General features: G+C 42.1%; 1 protein-coding gene across 1 annotated transcript in view; it reads left to right on the top strand.

Moving 5' to 3' along the window:
• LOC132894015 (zinc finger protein ZFP2-like) overlaps positions 1-16,401 on the top strand; it is a 30,529-nt gene extending 14,128 nt beyond the window's left edge. The window contains exons 5-7 of the mRNA XM_060933201.1: positions 5,430-5,497; positions 5,658-5,848; positions 14,233-16,401. Coding sequence (XP_060789184.1) covers positions 5,430-5,497; positions 5,658-5,848; positions 14,233-15,272 — 1,299 coding nt within the window. The 3' untranslated portion in view covers positions 15,273-16,401. The remainder of the gene's footprint in view (positions 1-5,429; positions 5,498-5,657; positions 5,849-14,232) is intronic.
• Positions 16,402-21,799: the final 5,398 nt, after the last annotated feature.

The following is a 21,799-nucleotide window of genomic DNA, read 5'->3' as shown; positions in this document are numbered from 1 at the left end:
GCACGAAATTTGGCACCAGTTCCGAGAATTGCCACCGCTACTCAGAACCAGAAGCCCAAACTTGGCCGGGGCTCAGGGCCTCTATAGCGCCCCCTAAGTCGTTGTGATTTTGGCCTCCCGCATTAAGGTGCCTGGGTGCCATGTAGTTTGTAGTAGTGGCATGCCATTTGGTACGCATATGTATCTCACTAAGCCGGACAAAAATGTAATGCCAATGCATTAGCCACGCCCAACAGGAAGTGAGGTAATTTCACTTTTGTGCGAAATGCATGGCCACGAAGACGGCGCAACTCCTCCTTGACCGTTCATAGGAATGTCACCAAAATTGATACACATCATCTACAGACATGGCTGACAAAAGTTACTAAATACGTTTCACGTAGGATAAACCGTTCAGAAGTTATACGTCAATCAATTTTCGATGCAAAATTTTACATGCTTAAAAATTCATAACAAATCTTCTGATTGCTCAAAACTGCTCATACTTCACACGCAAATCACTCATTGGGCTTCTGACATGTTACCCAATTTCTGTGATATTTCGCCACTGGGGGCGCTATTTTTGGGCAAAAATTCCAATCTTTCCTCAAATTTGGTCAAACTTCACGGCCACCCTCTTACTACCTCCCATGTCATGTATACCACATTTTGGGAATTTTCGTCCATGGGGGGCGCTGTTTTTGGCCGACGCAATTGCTCCAAAACGGGTTTCTGGTAAATAATTCCATAATGCTTTTCCTTCACACCACTACCTTGTGATAGTACGTTGCTGTTGTAGACACTTATTTTTCCAACTCATAATCGCTCATGTACAGCATAGCGCCACCTACTGACATGGGAAAAACCAAAAAATTTATTCTTCAAAAATCTATATCTCATCTTCTATTTACTCAATTGTCATCAAACTTCATACGCAAACTCTTCATAGCTCACCTGACATATACGCCAAATTTTGTGCACTTTCGCCACTGGGGGCGCTATTTTTGGGCAAAAAATCCAGTCTTTCCTCAAATTTGGTCACACTTCACGGCCACCCTCTTTCTACCTCCCTTGTCATGTATACCACATTTTGGGAATTTTCGTCCATGGGGGGCGCTGTTTTTGGCCGATGCAATTGCTCCAAAACGGGTTTTTGGTAAATAATTCCATAATGCTTTTCCTTCACACCACTACCTTGTGATAGTACGTTGCTGTTGTAGACACTTATTTTTCCAACTCATAATCGCTCATGTACAGCATAGCGCCACCTATTGACATGGGAAAAACCAAAAAATTTATTCTTCAAAAATCTATATCTCATCATCTATTTACTCAATTGTCATCAAACTTCATACGCAAACTCTTCATAGCTCACCTGACATATACGCCAAATTTTGTGCACTTTCGCCCCTGGGGGTGCTGGTTATGGCAAAAATGATATTGCAGCTTCTGATTTGTCAAACTTGGCAAGCAAACTCTTTACAAGACCCTTATTGGGGCGCTTGCCATGGTCGACAACGCACGAAATTTGGCTCCTTTTTCTTAGACTGCCACCGCTACTGAGAACCAGAAGCCCAGATCCAGGTGGGCCTCAGGGCCTCTATAGCGCCCCCCGAGCACCGTACAGTGCGAGACCCTATTGTTGCCATGTGTCCAATTCTGTGCTTTGTCGCCATTGTGGGAGTAATGTCTCTTGCCGAAGAAGCTGTGGAAGGTATTTCGCGGGGACGCATGCCCTTGGCCGCTGGCGCGAGGGCCCGTCGAGGCCGCTTGCGGCTTTAATTTGTATTGGTCTCTCTCATGGCTTTTGTCTCACTCCTTTTTATCCTGGACTGGAAGATCCTTTCCTAATCTGTGGCAAAATTGCCTTAATTGTTGGGTGAATATTTATTTAATTAAAAATTATTAGGAAGAATAGTTGAATGAGCAGATTTTATGTTGTGTTTATTAGACAAGATACTTTAAATTTTTGTTTTGGATTACCTATACATCATCTATATGCCTTACCTGTCAGGGTTGTGGGGAAAGCTGGATCCAATACCAGCTGACTCTGGGTGTATATACACCCTGGGCACGTCGCTAGTCTATCACAGGACTAACACGGAGACAGATAACCATTCACACACATGGGCAATAGCCCCCAAGCATAACTACGTCATCACTTGTTTACCGCAATGCATTATGGGAGATAGCCAGGGTCAGTAGTTGAGCGATATAGCGGATGTCAGATTAATTTTCCGTGAGAGCCATGTGAGAAGAACAATTTTGCTGTGCTCTGTCAAGGAAGACAATTAAATTTTGGTGATTTAAAATGTGATAGCATGTTGAGGGTTTACAGCAGGAAATTTGGAATACAAATCAAACTTGGTGAGAAGGTAAGGGTTTTTTTGTTTGTTTGTTTGTTTTTAACACGCTACAGGCCCTGGGATCACGAAGCAATCTTAGACTGAAGTCTAAATTTGTTTCTTTTAATCTTCAGTTATTCCTTACCATTTTCTAAAAAGCTTTGCTCTAATGAAATGTTAGCCTTGTACTTAACCCTTTGGTGACTGACCCCTTGAAAATGGTTCCTCCAGGAACGATGACTTTTCAGTTGTCAAGACAACGGAAAAACTAAAATACAAAAACAGAAAGATACGTCACAATGCTCTTGTGCACAAAACAAAATGCTCTTGTATTTTAGTTTTTCCGTTGTCTTGACAACTGAAACGTCATCGTTCCTGGAGGAACCATTTTCAAGGGGTCAGTCACCAAATTAATGCTTATAGGCAATGGTTTTAATTTTATGCACATTTGAAACTTTATATGTTAAAAAACCCTCTGTAATTTTCTTCTGGTCCCGAGAAGTATTGTTAATAAGTAATAATTAAAATAAGTTAGTGCGGATTGCGGCAAATTTCTGTTCGGCTGTTTTCGTGACCACTCGGCGCGTGACGTCATTTAAGCCAAACAAACCGCTTGAGTTGAGTCCATTTCCGTTTACTTACATTGCTGTTTGGCTTGAGTGCAGACGTGTGTTCAGGAATTTCCAAAGAAAAACCCCCATGCCTTATTGTTGTGCAGTGAACTGTAACAATGGGACCGGTTCAGGAAGAAGTTTTTACCTTTTCTCCGAGAGAGGAGAAGAGGCGGAGAGAGTGGGTTGGCTTTTTCCAGAAGAGAAGAGGCGGAGCGAGTGGGTTGGCTTTTTCCGAAAAAGGAGACGAGGTGGAGAGAGTGGGTTGTGTGCGTGAAGCCAGAGGGTGGTTTTTTTTCCGGAAGAGGAGACGAGGTGGAGAGAGTGGATTGTGCGCGTGAAACAAAATCAAGCGGTCAAAGAAGAAACGGAGCAGCAACGCTGAAGCAAAAAGGAGAAGATTGGAGGTAAACGTTTTTTTACTTTTGCTTGCAATTGACAAGTCAAGAATCCTGAGGGATCCTGTACAATCATTGTGGAAATGAGACAAAGGGATATTTCCTCGCTTAGAGTCGGCTATAAATAGTATAATGCCGCTGATGGCAGGCTAATGTGGCCTACCGGCGCACTGTCCAGTAATCGTTCCCTATATCCACTAGGGAGGCGGTTTAATTATTCTTCAAAAGGGCTCTTATTTAGTATTACAACGAAAGTAAGAATTTATCATAACTACCAGGATAAATCGTTTGGGCGCGAATCTTGTTGAGGTCCGGGGTCACCGCGATCAGAGTCGGTGGAGTCGCCGTCCGATTCCGAGGCCGCACGGTCAAACCAGTGAGCCACATTCGCAGATTGCTTTGCAACGGCCATAGGTCCCTACATATACGGTTTCACCTCTCGATATTCAATTCGGAGAGTTCCTACTTCAAAATCGCTATCGCTTTCAGACATTTTACACAACCTCTCACAACCAAAGTCTGTACACATGTGCTCGGTTTGCAGGTAAACACAGAACTGCTCCCGGTCTGTTTGGCTTAAATGACGTCACGACGACGGTCCCCTGGCAGTGAAAGTGCGCAGAAGTGAAATGTAAACAAACCTTCGGAAATTGGGCAAAACAGTATATTTTAACCGTTTTATTCAATTTTAGGGTGCAAATTAGACACTAGGAAGATTGAATTCACTTTTTGGGTCGTTCTTCTAGACAATAAAGTTGATATTCTACGTTTCACCTCGGACCATTGCCTATGACCTTTAATCTTGATCCAGCACGTTGAAAGTTACAGATGCAATAAGGTGAACTATTATGAAAAATCAACTTTTGACTTAAGTCCAAGATTGCATCGTGATCCCCGGGCCCAGATGAACAGCATCAAAACATTTATAAATGAGTGATTATTTAAATAAAACTTGATATCAGGAAACATTACAAAAAAAATCTTTGGAAACCTGCTGATCTGCTGTGTCATGTTCAGTATAAGTGCATTTACTTCAATAAATGCTGTTAGTGAAGTACGCTGAACATTTATACATACCTGAAAGAGAACTCTTCATGGTTTGGGAGTTTTATCGGTCCAACAGGCTCGTTCGGCTGCCGAGTGCTTTGGTACGTTCAGAGGCAAAGGCTGAAGAATGCTTCTGTGTTTTACAGGCTTTGGAATATCGCTAGTTTCAGATGATGAATAGTGTCGATTGTTATAATCCTCTATAACCGAAGTCCATTCCGCAGACCATATAAATATTGTTGGGTCACAGTTTAAGTACCTCTTTTTCCCACCAGAGAAATGTAAGCTACAAACACTTGTCCATTTCGATTCAGTTTGAAGGTTTTCATTGTGGATTAAACTTGCCCATTTCTTTCTTCTCTTCTTCTTGACTGGCAGCTGATAAAAGCTCAAATGAGGTGTTCTCTTTGTTGTGGAGACACAGTTAGGCACACAGCAGTTCACTTTAGGCAGCATGGTTAAAACCGGTTAGACAGAACAATGCGGTGTTTAACAAAGGCGAAAGTAAACAATACGGCGGAGCTGACCCCGGGTATCGCCCATATAATGCACTGTGGTAAACAAGCGATGACGTGGTTAGGGTTATTGAGAGGAGCCAGTTGACCTAATCTGCATGTCTTTGGACTGTGGGAGGAAACTGGAGCGCCTGCAGGAAATCCATGCAGGCACGGGGAGAATATACAAACTCCACACAGAAAGGCCCCAGTCAGCTACAAGATTCAAACCCAGAACCTTCTTGCTGTGAGTTAACAGTGCTAACCAGTGCACTACCATAGCACCCCTATTAGATTAGGTGTAGTAAATCATATGAAGTTATTCACTACTTGAGTATTCACTGTATGTAATTTTGTTTTTACTCAAGTCATTATTTTGTTGAGCAATTTTACATCTACTTGAGTAGTTATTATAAAGTGGCTATGCTTTTACTAGTAAATTTTTTTTTTCTTTTTTTAACTAACTCTACCCACCTCTGTTCCTGTGTATCTCAATTAATTTGAAGGCATGGACTGATTTAATGAAGGAAATATAAATCTGTAATTTTTCTACAGATATGCAGGACCAGGAAGTGTGAAGAAAACATAGATGGCAAAAGAGACATGCATGCTAATTGGATGAGGTGAGGAATACACCAGTTGTCAGGTCTTTGATTTTACAGCTCCTAATTTGTTGGAAGAATTTTCTTCTTCCTGGCTCTGATATCTCCCCCATGCTTTCTCTCAGGCTGTAACTCTGATCTGATTTTTACCTTTTTTTGCTACTTTGCCTCATTCTTTTAGGTATGTGAATTGCACCTGTAATGATGAAGAACAGAATCTTGTAGCATTTCAGTATCGAGGGGGAATTCTGTATCGTTGCTGTCGACCCATTAACCCAGGACAGGAGCTCTTGGTGTGGTATGAAGAGGAGTATACCAAAGAGCTCAATCTTTCATTTGACTTCCTCTGGAACAAAAATTGCTCCATGAATGGTAAAGTCCGTCCATACATTCTGCAAATCATTTCAGTTCTATTCAATTATATTTGTATAATTTGGAGTCTTGACATTCGATGTTTTTCCAGATCAGGCACAAAGACTAACACGTATAGCTCGACCATAGCTCTCTTGAAGTCATGAACCCTAAGATCTGCACCTTTACCCTCAAAAAAGTTATTTAATAAAATGCTTGAATAAATCAGTATCTTCAGAATTGACGATTGAGAATACTTCAGTTTAAAAATGAGAAGATTGTTCCGTAGTTGGGGAGCTTTTTAACAAAAGGCTCTGGGCAGCTGCTATAGTAGTTCATTATTCTAGGTACTAATAAAGAACCTGCACGTTTTGAATAAACCAGGCATGGCAGATCATTTAAAAAAAAAAAAAGCAAACATTGGCTCAGGTATTGTGGGTTGAGACCATTCAGTGCTTTTTAGGTCATTGCTACTATCATGAATTTATAACTTTACTGGGAGCCAATGCAGTGCGCATAAGGTAGGGGAGATTTGGTCAACATTTCTCAAATAACTGGAAGTTGTTTGTGTCTGCAGGAACAACTGGACAGCAAGGTGTGTCTGTAGTCTAAGAGGTTATAGAGGTTTTTCTCCAATATCTAGTATTTATGGGTTGTTTTCACAATTATGTTTGTCTTTTTGAATAGCACCATCTAACTCCAGCAACTAGGTCCAGTGTGTGTGTAAAATATATAATATGCATGCTGGAGTTTCTTATTTTACTTTACAGGGACACACCAGTCCTACCTACAGCAGTAATGTCTGTTGTAAGTTCTTATAAATATGTTTGTAAGAGTCAAATGCGGGCTCATTTTTGATCTTGTGGTCATTTCATTTAATTCTACTATAATAGTCCACCAGGGGGTGAGGTATTGTTTTCGGTCGGGTTTCTTTGTTTTATTGTTAATGATATTACAGGAAAATGGCTGGATGAGTCTCCATGAAACTTTCAGGATAGATGGGCATTAGTCTCAAATAGAACCTCTAACATTTTGAGGGTCATCTGGTCAAGGTCACCAAAAAGGTCAAAATCATTTTTGTTGTGTCTACTGCCTCATATAGAGGCGCTAGCCACTACGTCATCGTGCTGTAAGAGTGTAACAGTCACATATTGCGCATGCACATACACGTGCTCTGATTAAAATGGCCGGTGAGTGTATACAGTTCGGTTCACCATTTGAAATAAATGGACAAGACTAAAGACATCGCTTTCAGACATGTTTATGCTCATTACAAAGGGAAAGTGCATTCCACTGAGCTCTAGTGCTGGGCCATTTCTGGGAAATAAGAGTTTGGGTCATGGCGACAGCATGTGTATGTCAGCCTCGGTTCAGAGGTTTCAGTTTCGAAAACTGTAAGAGTAGAATAATATAAAGTACAGACACTTGGTATATTTTACTTCTGTGATTTATTTATTTATTTAAATTCATTTTTGGATTACGCTTCATTTTTGTGGCTACTGCCTCGTAGAGTAAATATATATGCTATATTTACTGTATGGACATGATATCAGAAAACAATTTTATTTATAAACAATAGCCATATGGTACCTATTTTTTTTTGCGATATCTTCCTTCATATTCATCATAAGTGCTACCGGGTGAGGTTTGTTTTGCCTGGCAACACTTGTTACACTTGGATTTGACTGGTTAAATTCAGAATTGCATTTTTTTTTTTTTTTTTGCACTAACCAGCTTTTACGTTGGGACATATACAGTTGTAGTCAGAAGTTTGCATACAGTGACCTGAATGTCATCTTGGATATGAATGTCATGGCAATATTTGGGTGTTCAGTAATTTCTTTGAAATATTCTTTTTCTGTGGCAGAATGTACAGCATACATCTTTTAATTAAAAAAAAAACAAAAACACTAGAATCTGGTGCACAAGTTTTAATTTTCTTTGGGTTTCCTAAATCAACACAGGGTCAAAATTATACATACAGCACACCTAATATTTGGGTAAAATGTCTCTTCACAAGATTCACCTTGACCAAACATTTTTGTTTACCATGAACAAGCTTCTGGCAGAATTTTGGTTGGATATTTCATGACTCATGGTAGAATTAGTAGAGGTTTTTTTTTTCCCTCCTTGGCATGGACTCGACTTATAAGCATGGTCCATATAGTTTCAATAGGGTTGAAGCTAGGACTTGTTTTAAGCTTAATATTAGCCTGCTTTATCCTCCACAACCAGCTCTGATGCGTGTTTGGGTTCATTGTCCTGTTGTAACTCCCAAGGCCCAAGTCGTCTTAAAGTTTCTGATGGTTTATGCTGAAGAATTCTGAGGTAGTCCTCCTTCATTATTCCATCCACTTTGTGCAATGAACCAGTTCCACTGGCAGCAAAACAGCCCCAGAGCATGATGATCCTACCACCACCACCAGCTGATACGGTGTTCCTCTGTACATGGTGGTCATTGTGGTCAAACAACTCAATATTTATCTCATTTGACCATACAGCTTTCCTCCAGAAGGCTTTTTCTTTGTCCAAGTGGTCAGCTTCAAACTTTAGTTAAGCTTGAACGTCTCAATTTTGGAGCAGGGGGTCATTTCTTGGACAGCAGTCTCTTAGTCCATGGCGATCTGAACTGTAGACAGTGATCCATCAGCTTCCAGTTCATGGCAGGGCTGTGCCATGGTGGTTCCCAGGTTGTTCCTGACCATCCAAACCAATTTCCTTTCAGCTGAGGGTGACAGTTTGGGTTTTCTTGAAGCAAAGTGGCTTGGCAAATTGACTACACCTCACAATAACTTGGATACAGTTGTTTGAACTGATCTTGGAATTTGCAGTTGTTTTAGAAATGGCTCCGAGAGACATTCCGGAGTTGTGTATATCTGCGATCCCCTTGGTCAGATCTGCACTGAGCTCCTTGGACTTTCCCATTTTACTTTGCGTTGGTCAATCCAATGAGCGCTGTAAACAAACCCTTTTTATGAAGGCACAGAGAAGCGTCCAGCTGTAGTCAATCATGATCACTAAAAGGAAGTTAAGAGACCTTGGCCTTGGCAAGATAAGAGACATTTTGGAAGTTTCAGCAGCTCTGAATTAATAATCTACGTGAGCATATGTAAATTTTTGACCCTGTATGTATAATTTTGACCCTGTGTTGATTTCAGAAAACCCAAAGAAAATTAAAACTTGTGCACCAAATTCTAGTTGTTTTTTTAATGAAAGATGTATGCTGTACATTTCTGCCACAAAAAAAGAACATTTCAGAGAAATTACTGAAAGCCCAAATGTTGCCATGACCTTCATATCCAAGATGACATTCATATCACTGCATGTAAACTTCTGACCACAACTGTACTTTCATTCACAACAGAAAGATATTTAAGTGGAAGTTACTTTTTTGGTCTCTTATACAGTCTGGTTACACTGGGCCTCATTTTTTAATCAAGTTGTGTGTATATATTTGCATATGTTAAGCTGAACTGAAAAAAAAAAAGTGAAATGCAGGATTTCCAAAAAGCTGATCTACTTTATCCTCACATGCCTGTTGTTGAATGCAAATCACCCATTAAAATTAGCAGTTTTAGTCACCACCCCAGCTGATTTGCATTTGGTGAAGCCTAGAAAAGCTCCATAAAGCAGCAGAGACCCGCGCGAACTTCAGCCGGTACAGTTGCTGTTCTTTTACCACCACCGTTATTCTCATCTTTCCGGTGTGTTCTTGATTTTTCCATTGTCCCCTATTGTATAATTTCGCCATATCAAATACCCAAAATGTATCATATTATTCATATTTAAATCAATTCAGTCATCATAACTTGGCATTTTTAACCCAAGCAATCAAAAAGAGGAAATTTATTCAATATTTTCACTCATCTGTGAAGGAGGGGCTTTAATTCTTCATGATATTATTTTATATGTAAATCAATTTTACAAAAGCATTTGAATTGTAATCAAAAAAAAATTTCCACAGTGGAGGCCAGATAAAGCAAGATGCTATCTTTATTCTTATTAAACATGACAAAAGAAACATTTGAGTGTTAGGTAAATGCAAAAAAAAAAGTAAAATTAGAAAATTTATTTTTTGACCATAATGTCCCAAATGAGAGACCAGTGTCTGAGACGGACCCATACACACACACACAAAAAAAAAAAAGCATACAGGCTGAAGTGTCCAGCGGCATCATCCCCATGATCTGGGCTGCACTGCCCACTCATACTCCAGCAAGACAAGACTGATGTAGTGGGGTTGACTTTGATCTCAGTTTTTTGCCACAAACTCTACTGCTATGCCTGTGGACACCTGTCACGGACAAAGTCCTGGCACAGTGATCATCACTAGTCAAAATTCTGTGGAAATACACAATCATAGCAGGCTGCAATGAAAATCCCAAGCTCCTCACAAGTCATGTTTGCCCTCATCAATGTTCGGTCCCGATTTTGATTTGATTTGACCTTTATTTAACCAGGAAGGTCCCATTGAGGTACAAAGACCTCTTCTTCCAGGGAGTCCTGGCCAAGACAGCATAAAAACAAACAAACAGAAGAGACACATGCACAAGGCTTACAGACAAACAGAGAATGCACATGCAAGGTTACATAAGCCATAGACACAAACAGAAGTGCAAGCAGACAGACAATCAACAGGGGCTAACAAACAAGGCAGACAGCCAAGCACACAATAGACAGGAGTACAGTGCACCCCAACACTGAACAAAGATGATACAGCAGACATAATGAAGGTGAATTTAAAAACAATGACATTCTTCAATTAAAATTGTTTTTAAAAGATTCTTAAAAACCTCTATAGAAGGCACAGAGTCCAAGTTTAAGGTATTTTGAAGGTTATTCCAAGCATGTGGGGCATATGAGCTAAAGGAAGTTTTGCCTAGTTCAGTGCGTACAGCTGGAATATTTAAGATTATTTTATTTCCTGACCTAGTGCTATAAGAACTGGTTTGGCGTGACAACAGACAGTTAATGTATGGTGGGAGTTTACCAACCAATGCCTTGGCAATAAAAATCAGGGAATGGCTTTTTCTCCTGAGTGATGAAGTCCATTTAACCATTTCATACAGTGTACAGTGGTGCATTCTCATTTTTGAGTTTGTAATAAAACGCAAGGCTGCATGGTAAACTACATCCAACTTTTTTTAAAAAGAGGTGGGAGCATGCATGTATAATATGTCACCATAGTCTAAGATAGGTAAAAAAGTACTCTGGACCAATCTTAACCTGGCAGGAAAAGGAAAACACTTTTTAAAACGGAAATAAAAACCCAGCTTTGGTCTAAGTTTTTTAAGATCCAATCAAAGAAGACTTCAATTTTAAATAAGTTCACATTGTCAAATGTAGCTTCTTGAAATCTCTAAGGACTATTGGCCATTAATCCACATTGTCTTGACCCCTTCCACCCCTCCCAGCCCCACTGTATGACCTGATTGATTAACCCAGCCACAGCCTCACATTTCTCCAAAACCTTCTTGCTCTCACTTACCCTGTATCTCTGATGCCCTTCTCTCCTGCACCACCACAGAGGAGTTAGTCACCCTTTTCAACTTATCCTGCTCTGATGCTCTGGACTGTGTAGCTGCTCTAAAATTAAAAATATCCAAGGTGAACACTGTTGGTATCCCCTGTCTGAATGAATCCTTTTGTGCTCATAGAGGAGTGTGTAGGAAGGCAGAGCACAAATGGGAGGGAAAAGACAAACTCCAGGCCTCATTCAATTTTAAGAGATTGTTTAAAACTTTCCCAAAGCTTTATTAAGACAACTAAGGCATATTATGGTGAACTAATTCTATTAACTCCAGGATATATTTGGAGTAATTTCCCCATCTTTACTTTTAAGCTCTGTAGCAAACCCCTGATGGGGGTGGAGGTGGGATCTGAAGTTCTTACAAACGTTTATTTTTTAAAGATGTATAGCTTTTCAGCCTCACTCCCACACACAAATGCATTCTGGTCAGGAGCCTCTTTTCTCTGCTCTCCCCCTCTTTTTATGCTCCGTCCCTGTAACAAACACACACACGTTAATTGACTGACAGCAGGTGGAATGACTTAGCCACTTACCTTCCCCGACCCCGCCCTCCTTTCACAGACTGCTGCTTGGCCATGCCCCTGCTGCCATAAGCTCTTATCTTGGTCTTTATATGGGCTAGCCATATATGCTGGATTCTTCTCTCTTTGGTCTTTGACAAATTCCACTCTGGATTTAGAGCTCTGCATACTACAGAATCTGCTTGATTTGAGGTACAGAACAATGTCATCCTCTGTCTTGATTCTGGTTCTCATTGGTGTAATGATAAATGACCCTTCTATAACGGTGTCCTATGTGGTCAAAAAAATGCATTTGTGTACCTAGGAAATTCATCAGAGCTTCAGCAGTCTAGTTTATTGAAGTTATCAACTGTTCATTGATGGAGACTTGAGTGCAAAACAGTTCATGACAACTGCAGGCCTAAAGTTATGGCAATTGTAGTCCTAAACCATCATAGCAAAACTGTTTTGTATTAATTGTCCAGAGCCGCCTTCTAAGTCTGTCCATATGGGGCATCCTTCACAGGAGTAAAGGGATGAGAACCTCAGCCAGAAATAGAACATCAGGATGGATCAGGCAGGACCAGAGAGTAGGAGAGGTCAGCATCACTGGTGTATCAGGAGTGGCATGTGTAGCTCAACAGAGAAAGAGAGAAACAAATTGTTGGGTAGGCCAGTTGTCACATAATGCTGAAGAACGGTTTATGTTGTGTACTAAGTGCCAGCAAGGAGTCTGGCAAGAGTAAGTATGACAGCATAACTATAAAAGGGAGAGCCAGAAGGTAACACAGACATGAGGGAGCCCTGGGACGTAAAACAGCCAACCATTCCATTGTCGTCAAACCTGAGTGAACTGGTGGGGTAGGGTTTGCAACGGCATCCATTCATCCCAGTTTACCAAAATGCTGTATGCCCGAGAGCCCTCCAGATCTACTTCTTTACCTAATAAAAAGTATTAACAAAAGGCTTGACCAAACAAATCTGCTTTCAGCCTAAACTGAGAATGTGTTTTTGGGTCCTGACCTCTACTTGGCAGGCTGTTCCATTACTGTGAGGCTTTGTAAGAAAAGGCTCAGCCCCCTACTGTCATCTTCACTATTTGAGGTACAAACAAATAGCCTGCACCTTTTTACGTACATAGGCCTGGTGGGTTGTAAGGGACCAGAAGTTTGCTTGGGTATTGTGGTGGGAGACCATTTGGTGCTTTATAAGTCAATAATAGGATTTTATGATCACTGTGAAATTTAGGTTGGGAGCCAGTGCAGTGTAGATAAGATGGGGGTGATGTGGTCATATCTTCTGGTTCTAGTAAAGACTCTTGGTGCTGTGTTCTGGACTAACTGGAACTTGTTTATGCACATAGTGGAACATCTAGATAATAAGGCTTTACAATAATCTTACCTAGATGTAACAAAGGCATGAACTAGTTTTGTTTTTTTTCTGCCTTGTGTAGTGACAGATTTCTTATCTTAGTAATATTTCTGAGATGAAAGGAGGCTACCCTAGTAATATTATCTCCACAAGCTTCAAATAAAAGACTGGAAGCTAATAATCACACAAAAGCTTTTACTGCTGCACATGAAGAAATAGAAAGGTCATCCAGAGTTACTATGTAATCAGGAAACCTACTTTTAGCTGCATGTGGTCCTGGTACAAGTATTTCTGTCTTGTCAGAGTTAAGTAGAAGAAAGTTGATAAGCATCCATTGTCTAATGTTTTTTACACATTCTTCAATTTTCTTAAGTTGGTGTCTGTCATCTGGCTTTGCTGAAACACAACCGTGTCATCAGCATAACACTGGAAGCTAATAATGTGCTTACAAATAATGCTACCTCTGGGATTTTTATGCAAATAAACAGTGGGCCTAAGACCGAACCTTCTGGAACACCAGACTTTACCTTAATATGCATAGAGAAGTCACCATTTATGTCAACAAATTGAAAATGATCAATTAAATGGAACCTGAGCCAGGAGAGGTCATTTACTACTTTAACCGGTGTTGTCTCTGTGCTATGATGAGGTCTAAATCCTGACTGATGCATTTAAGTCATGTTATTCCTATGTAGATATGAGCATAACTGTTTTACCTCAGCATTTTCTAGGATCTTGGAGATAAAGGGGAGGGTTTTTTTTTTCCCCCTTCCCTTTTTGGTCAAATTCATTCATTTGGTTGGACTCCACACAACCAGATCAATTCCCAGATCCTCTTTTTCTGTTATTGGTTTCTTGAATGACAGACTAGGAATTCTTCATTCATGTAGAATCTCGAATGTTGACGTAAATGCTATTTGATGTAGCAATAGTGCTGTTGCGTTTCATAATCGTGTTGCATTTCATGATCGGTTTCTAACATTTGTCCTTTTCACTTCACACAGGAGAAAAGTCATATCACTGCTCACAGTGTGGAAAGAGTTTTACTCAGCAGAGTACTTTCCAAAACCACCAGTGCATTCACAGAGGAGAGAAGCCGTATCACTGTTCACAGTGTGGAAAGAGTTTTACTATACAGAGTCAACTCCAAATACACCAGCGCATTCACACAGGAGAGAAGCCGTATCACTGCTCACAGTGTGGAAAGAGTTTTGCTATACAGAGTCAACTCCAAAACCATCAGCGCATTCACACAGGAGAGAGGCCCTATCACTGCTCACAGTGTGGAAAGAGTTTTACTATACAGAGTCATCTCCAAATACACCAGCGTGTTCACACAGGAGAGAGGCCCTATCACTGCGCACAGTGTGGAAAGAGTTTTACTCAGCAGTATCACCTCCAAATACATCAGCGCGTTCACACAGGAGAGAAGCCATATCACTGCTCACAGTGTGGAAAAAGTTTTACTGTACTCAGTAATCTTCAAACACACCAGCACATTCACACAGGACAAAAGCCGTATCACTGCTCACAGTGTGGAAAGAGTTTTACTCAACAGAGTCATCTCCAAACACACCAGCGCATTCACACAGAAGAGAAGCCGTATCACTGCTCACAGTGTGGGAAGAGTTTTAACCAACAGAGTAATCTTCAAAAACACCAGCGCATTCACACAGAAGAGAAGCCGTATCGCTGCTCACAGTGTGGCAAAAGTTTTAACCAACAGAGTAATCTCCAAAGACACCAGCATGTTCACACAGGAGAGAAGCCGTATCACTGCTCACAGTGTGGAAAGAGTTTTACTCAACAGCGTCATCTCCAAACACACCAGCGCATTCACACAGGAGAGAAGCCGTATCGCTGCTCACAGTGTGGGAAGAGTTTTACTCAACAGAGTCATCTCCAACAACACCAGCGCATTCACACGGAAGAGAAGCAGAGTCGCTGCTCACAGTGTGGAAAAACATTTACTCATTCAGTTATATTTCAGACCCACAAGTGCTCTAACTTGGAGACATTGCATGATTTGAAGTTGTCAAATTAATTATGTTTATTACAGAACATGATCTCTATTTTAAAATGTATTTTCATTGTATTTTGACTTTCTGTTGATGGTAAAACATGCAGTCTTATAGTGGAGCTCCCTGTGCAGAAAGAGTGCAGAGCAGAGCCCTATACTTAATAGAAATGCAAAATAAATCGATCTGAATTTTGATGGCTTTGACTGTAGGACAAACATGTACCATCACAGGGAACCTGATCATAAATGCAAGGCAACGTATCTCATAAACACTTGACAACCAGACAATGAAATTTCTATCTTTACTTACATAAGATGGGTTTTATCCAACAATTATTTTTAATTTGCTTTTTTTAAAAATAATATGGACTTATTTACGAACATTTTACAGAAAATATTCACAACCGTTTCATATAAAAGGGTAGTAAATGGATGTAATCACAGGAAAAATTTTATTGAAAACACGCGAGCAAACAGATCCAAAACAGGCAGTGGTGGCATGAGGCACAGACAGGATATCAGAGGGGTACAATACTCACAGTCCAAAAACACAAGCAGGGTCACAACCAGAAAAATGACACAAAAGATTTTTGCAAAATCTTTGTGTTAGATTAGATAAAACTTTATTGATCCCTTTGGGTGGGTTCCCTCAGGGAAATTAAGACTCTGGTGGGTGTCCCCCAGGCACCCAGCAGAGTCACACCATAATAAATGTGGTGGTGGTGTTTCTGGTGCATGGCATGCAATGTCAAAGAAAGGAACAGATACTCATCGCAGTTATGAATATGTATCTCATTATTGGCATCACTGTCACAAGGCAATGCAGTGATTTATTGAAGTGAAATACACGACACTACACAATCTGATGGTTCATATGCTGTAATTGTATTCTATTCAGGTTGATTTTGTGCCTTTGCAAATATGTTGCTCATTCGCTCATCAGGAGCTCCGCTTTTAGGTACTGACTAAATATCTATATTGATGATGTTTAAAATAAGATTCTTGATGTTTTCTTTCAGCCTTAAGTAGTTGACGTTATTACCACACAAGTCATGCCTTCACAACAGTTTTTTCAGTGTTCTACTGCAGCATTAGACTAAAACAGAGCCAGTGAGATACCAGAACGTTTGTCAATAAACTCGAGTCACAAACAGAGTGGAAACTTCTATTTCAGTTCATCAAAAGTCTTTTTGCCTATGGCTTTAGTGTTGGATTATTGTATATTTTCCATGATTATTCTACATTATTTAATTAAGATCACTTCAGTTTAGTGTGATTTGAGTAAGGGTCTTTGTTCGCTCATAATGCAGTCCTCTCAATAACTGCCGGCAACCGGCGATTTTGCTGCCTACAAACGCTCCATCGCCGGCTACTCACAGTGGTTTTTCAAAGAATTGAAATTCATAAGTTTTTACTTCATAATTTATACTTCATAAAAATAAAATTTTGCATTCAGGATCACTCAGAATTCACCATTTAACATCTACATTTTAAAAATTTTCCGGACCCCCTCTTTTTTATACATCGCGGCAGCTAACACAGCCTCCGCTCAGCTTACGCTTAACATGGATCCCAGACATCCGCTATTTAGCGGAATTCCACTATTTTTCTAGCCAAAGTGTTTTTTTTTTTTTTTTAATCTCTTGTATATCCGTTAAAAATATGTTTAAGTAAAATGACCAGCAGAATACGTTCTGATTTGGTTTGCTTGTTTAGCGATGTTTTCGTCAGCTTCGTTTGTTCTCGTTGACATTCGGGAACACTCGGAAGTTAAATTGATGTAAATACCGCGAGACTGTACGCGATAGAACGAGAAAACAATATGGCTGTGCCCATTTGCTAGAAAACGTGTTTTAACTCCGTTTGTGGTTTTGTTTCTAATGTGTTGAACTTAGAAACTATCCAAAAGAGCACTGCAGCAACATCAGAAAAAGCAGAAGGAAAGATCGAGAAACAAAAGCAGAGAAAACTGGAGGAAAGATCACAGAATGCACCCCAGAAAAGAGCATTAAATTCCTCTGCAGTGAAACCTTTCAAAAAAAGAGAGGTTTAAATCAAATATCTCCAATATTTGCTGTACATATGTATATATCTAATATTACTGAATCATTGATTTCTGCTCATTCATGATTTTTGAAAAATAAATGTGGCTTATATTAGACTAGTATTGACATTAACTCAAAAAAATAAACAAATGAGATGAACTATGGATACTATTGTTATAACAAAATCAGTGGAATACTTAGGCAAGTATATTCTTCAAAGCTACATTTTCGTCTGATTTTTATAAAAAAAAATTTTGCCACTTATGTCATAGATTACAAAATATGGCATCAAATAGATACACATTATTGTTAAATTCTGTTGCTTTTCTATGTTAAATCTATGTAAAAAATGTGTTCTATAGCATCTTTAAATGTTAAAATCTCAACAGCTTCAGGGAGCTTCGCCCCCTGTACCCCCAGCAGGGGCGCTGCCCCTGCACCCTGCAAAGGGCTTGCAGCCCCCTTGACCCATGCTGATAGTTTCTTACATTCCTCTATTTTTTTCAATTACTGCTGGGATCCCTGGCTTAACCTCTGCCTACTACTTTTTCTTACTTGCCCCTTTCTCAGAAATATATTGAGAGGGCTGATAATGCATACGTGTCTGTCCTTTTCTCACTTATAATGTACACCTATCTATTCTGTGGGTCATGATGATTTTGTCCTTGCTCATGTTTTCTTTGACTTTAATGTCACAGATTGAAGTTTGGGAGACTGAAGAAAATGGGACAGGCAAATTACTTTGACTGGCGTTTTATTTTTTTACTTCTGTTTTTCACCATGAATTTTTATTTTCAGGTCTCGCACTGAGACACTCCAACACGCTAAATTCAAGCATGCAAAGGCATGCATACATGTTACTCTGCTGGTTCTGACTTTCTCTGTCAGCTCTCAGCACCCCTCTTATGCCTTCTGACATTACTTCGCAGAGCACACTTGTTAATTAAATCTGTCACAGGTGCAACCCCTCTGTCACTTATCTCCCCCGGCTGCCCTCTCTGTCCACAGATCGATGCTCGACTCCAGACACTCCCACTCCACATGGCTAGAGAGTCACCCTGCCTGCCATTGACCGGATCCCCACCCCCCCGCTTTGTGAGAGAGGAGGTCCGCTGCAGCCTTCTGTACCCCTGGCCTGTGTGAGTGGGGTGTGATCAGAAAAAAGGGTGTAGAGAAAGTCCGAGCAGGTAGTAACAGAGGGTGAGGACCGCCTGCTTGATAGTCAGGCACACCTTTTTTTTTTTTTGGTGCTGTACTTAGATTTTCTCACAAGTGCTTACAGCTTATATCAGAATCAGAAAAAGCTTTATTGCCAAGTAATTGTTGCAACTACAAGGAATTTGGCTTGGAGTTGAGGCGCTCAATAAATAAATGCTAAATAAAGACAGTCTATTCTAAGATGTTAAGAAATAAGAACCTAAATAAACAAGATGAAAATAAATAAACAACTGTGCAGGTAAACAAATGTGCAAATTAGGTAAACAATAAGATAAAGTAAAATGTGCAAATAAGGTAAACAACTGGGGTGGCCAGAGTGGGTCAGGAGTCTGAGGTATGATGCTGGCGGGGGGCAGAGTAAGTGGGGGTCACTGGTCATGTTTATGAAGCTAGCAGCAGTAGGAAAGAAACTTTCTGTGGCATGAGGTTTTGGTCTTGATGGACCGCAGCCTCCTGCCGGAGGGGAGTGTCTCAAAGAGTTTATGTCCGGGGTGGGAGGGATCAGCCGCAATCTTTCCTGCCCACCTCAGTGTCCTGGAGGTGAACAGGGCCTCAAGTGAAGGCAGGCTGCAGCCAATCACCTTCTCTGCCAAGCAAATGATACCCTGCAGTCTACCCTTGTCCCTGGTAGTGGCGGCAGCGTACCAGATGGTGATGGAGGAGGCGAGGATGGACTCAATGATGGCTGTGTAGAAGTGCACCATCATTGTCTTTGGCAGGTTGAACAACTTTAACTGCTGCAATAAGTACATCCTCTGCTGTGCTTTTGAGATGAGGGAGCTGATGTTTGGTTCCCACTTCAGGTCCTGGGTGATTATGGTGCCCAGGAAGTGGAAGGATTCCACAGTGTCCACTGGTGAGCCACACAGTATGATGGGGAGAGGAGGGGCTGGGTTCTTCTTGAAGTCCACAATCATTTCCACTGTTTTTGCAGCATTTAGCTCCAGGTTGTTTTGGCTGCACCAGGTCACCAGATGATCAATCTCCCACCTGTAGGTGGACTCGTCCTCACCAGAGATGGGTCCAATGAGGGTGGTGTCATCCGCGAACTTCAGGAGCTTGACGGACTGGTGGGTGGAGGTGCAGCTGTTTTGTATACAGGGAGTGTACAGCAAGGAGTGCTCTTCACCACTCCCTCCACTACGTGAGACAGAATGGCCCCCAGCCCCTTGTCTAATGCATCAGTCTGCAAAACAAACAGGAGAGAAAAGTCAGGAGAGTCTAGAAGTGGCCCACCACAGAGTGCAGCTTTCACCTGAATGAAAGCCTGTTCGCACAGTTCTGTCCACTGGAATGCATCTGGTACCCCTTTGTAGTGAGGTCAGTCAATGGGCTGATGTCCAAATAGTTAGTGTGGCAGCGGGGGCGTGGTCAAGTGTCGGTCTGTGACCGGAGGGCGGAGTCAGGGAAAGTAAGTGGCAGAATCACTGCACCTGAGGTTAATTAACGTGTGTTTGTGTGTCTCCCCCAGTGACCGCGCCCTATTTAAGGAGAGAGCAGAGGAGATCTCTCCCGAACCAGACACCGGATGTGTGTGTGTGCGCGCGTGTCTGTGTATTACTGAGAGACCACTGAAAAGTGTACAAAATAAAAAGGATTTCAAACCTTAGTTCTGTCCTGCTGTCTTCTGCGCTCCGCCCACTCTTACGAACTGCCACAGTGGTGCCGAAACCAGGGACGTGGAGCGCAGAAGCAGAACAGCCCCATGGAGTCCTCCCCTTTCGCCGACCTGGTCCACGTCCTCGCCACGGCCCAGCAGAGCCAGCACCAGGCGCTAGTCGCCCTCCGGAAGGAGAAGGAGCAACGGTTCGAGGCCCTGGTGTTGGCTCAGCAGGAAGATCGACAGGCGTTCCCTGCACCTCCTCGCGTCGGCAGGGTCCACCAACTCCACCGCCGCGGGCCCTTCCCACCTCACCCTAACGAAGATGGGCCCGCAGGACGACCCCAAGGCCTTCCTCACGCTCTTTGAGCAGGTAGCAGGGACCTCGGGATGGCCGGTGGAACAGCACGCGGCGCGCCTCCTCCCCCTGCTAACGGGCGAGGTGCAGCTGGCCGCGCTACAGCTCCCCGCCGACCGCCAGCTGGCCTACGCGGACCTTCGCCGGGCTGTCCTCCAGCGTGTGGGGCGCACGCCTGAGCAACAACGACAGCGCTTCCACGCTTTGCACTTGGAGGAAGTCGGCTGGCCGTTCGCGTTTGGCCAGCAACTCCAGGACGCCTGCTGGCGGTGGTTGAGGGCTGACAACCGTGACGCCGAAGAAATCATCGACCAGGTGGTACTGGAGCAGTTCATTGCTCGCTTACCAGCAGGAACCGCAGAGTGGGTCCAGTGCCACCGCCCGGCGTCGCTGGATCAGGCAATCGAGCTGGCGGAGGACCATTTGGCGGCTGTCCCGACGGCAGGACAACAGACAACCTCCTTCTCCCCTCTCCTCTCTTGCTCTCTTCTTAAATAGGGCGCGGTCACTGGGGAAGACACACAAACACGTTAATTAACCTCAGGTGCAGTGATTCTGCCACTTACCTGACTCCGCCCTCCGGTCACAGACCGACGCTTGACCACGCCCCCACTGCCACAGTTAGGTATGAACCTATGATAACAGCCAGCGAACAGTCTCGCCTCCTTTTTGGTCTTGGATCTTTGGCAGGTTGCAGTTGCTGCTGTCTTATCAATTTGGGGATACACCTGCCCATGATCCAAGTGGAAACCCAGACGCCATATTTCCACCTGTCCAATTGCACACTTCTTTGGGTTTGCTGTGAGTCCTGTGTACCTCAACAATCTCAGGACAGCCCTCAGATGTTGCTAATCACTGTAAGTGATATCATCTAAATTGTCACCATTTGGGCGGAGGATGTTGTCCACAAGATGAAATGTTGCTGGGGCCCCAAACAGAAGTGTAACTAACTGCTGCAACCCAAATGAAGTGGAAAAGGCCATTTTCTTTCAGGATATCTGAGTCAAGGGGATCTTCTAGTTAGTATGCCTTTGTTAAATCCAGTGACTAATAAAAGTGAGCCACACCTAACCGATCGAGCAGCTCATCAGTGTGAGGCATTGGATATCCATCAGATTTGCACACTGCATTGACCTTTCTAAAGTTTACACAGAACCGGACCGACCTGTTGGTCTTGGGGACCAAAACAACTAGGCTTCTCCAATTGCTGTGTGACTCCTTGAATATCCCCCTGTTGAGCATATTCTTGAGTTCAGACTGAATTACTTTTTTTTTGTGTGTGTGTTCAGGTAAATGGACTGGGCGGCTGCGCCCAATCACACCAGGAGGT

Source organism: Neoarius graeffei, chromosome 11 (genome assembly GCF_027579695.1).
Source record: "Neoarius graeffei isolate fNeoGra1 chromosome 11, fNeoGra1.pri, whole genome shotgun sequence".
NCBI classification, from domain to species: domain Eukaryota; kingdom Metazoa; phylum Chordata; class Actinopteri; order Siluriformes; family Ariidae; genus Neoarius; species Neoarius graeffei.
The sequence above is the reverse complement of the archived record's forward strand: the minus strand, read 5'-3'. Positions and strand labels throughout refer to the sequence as shown.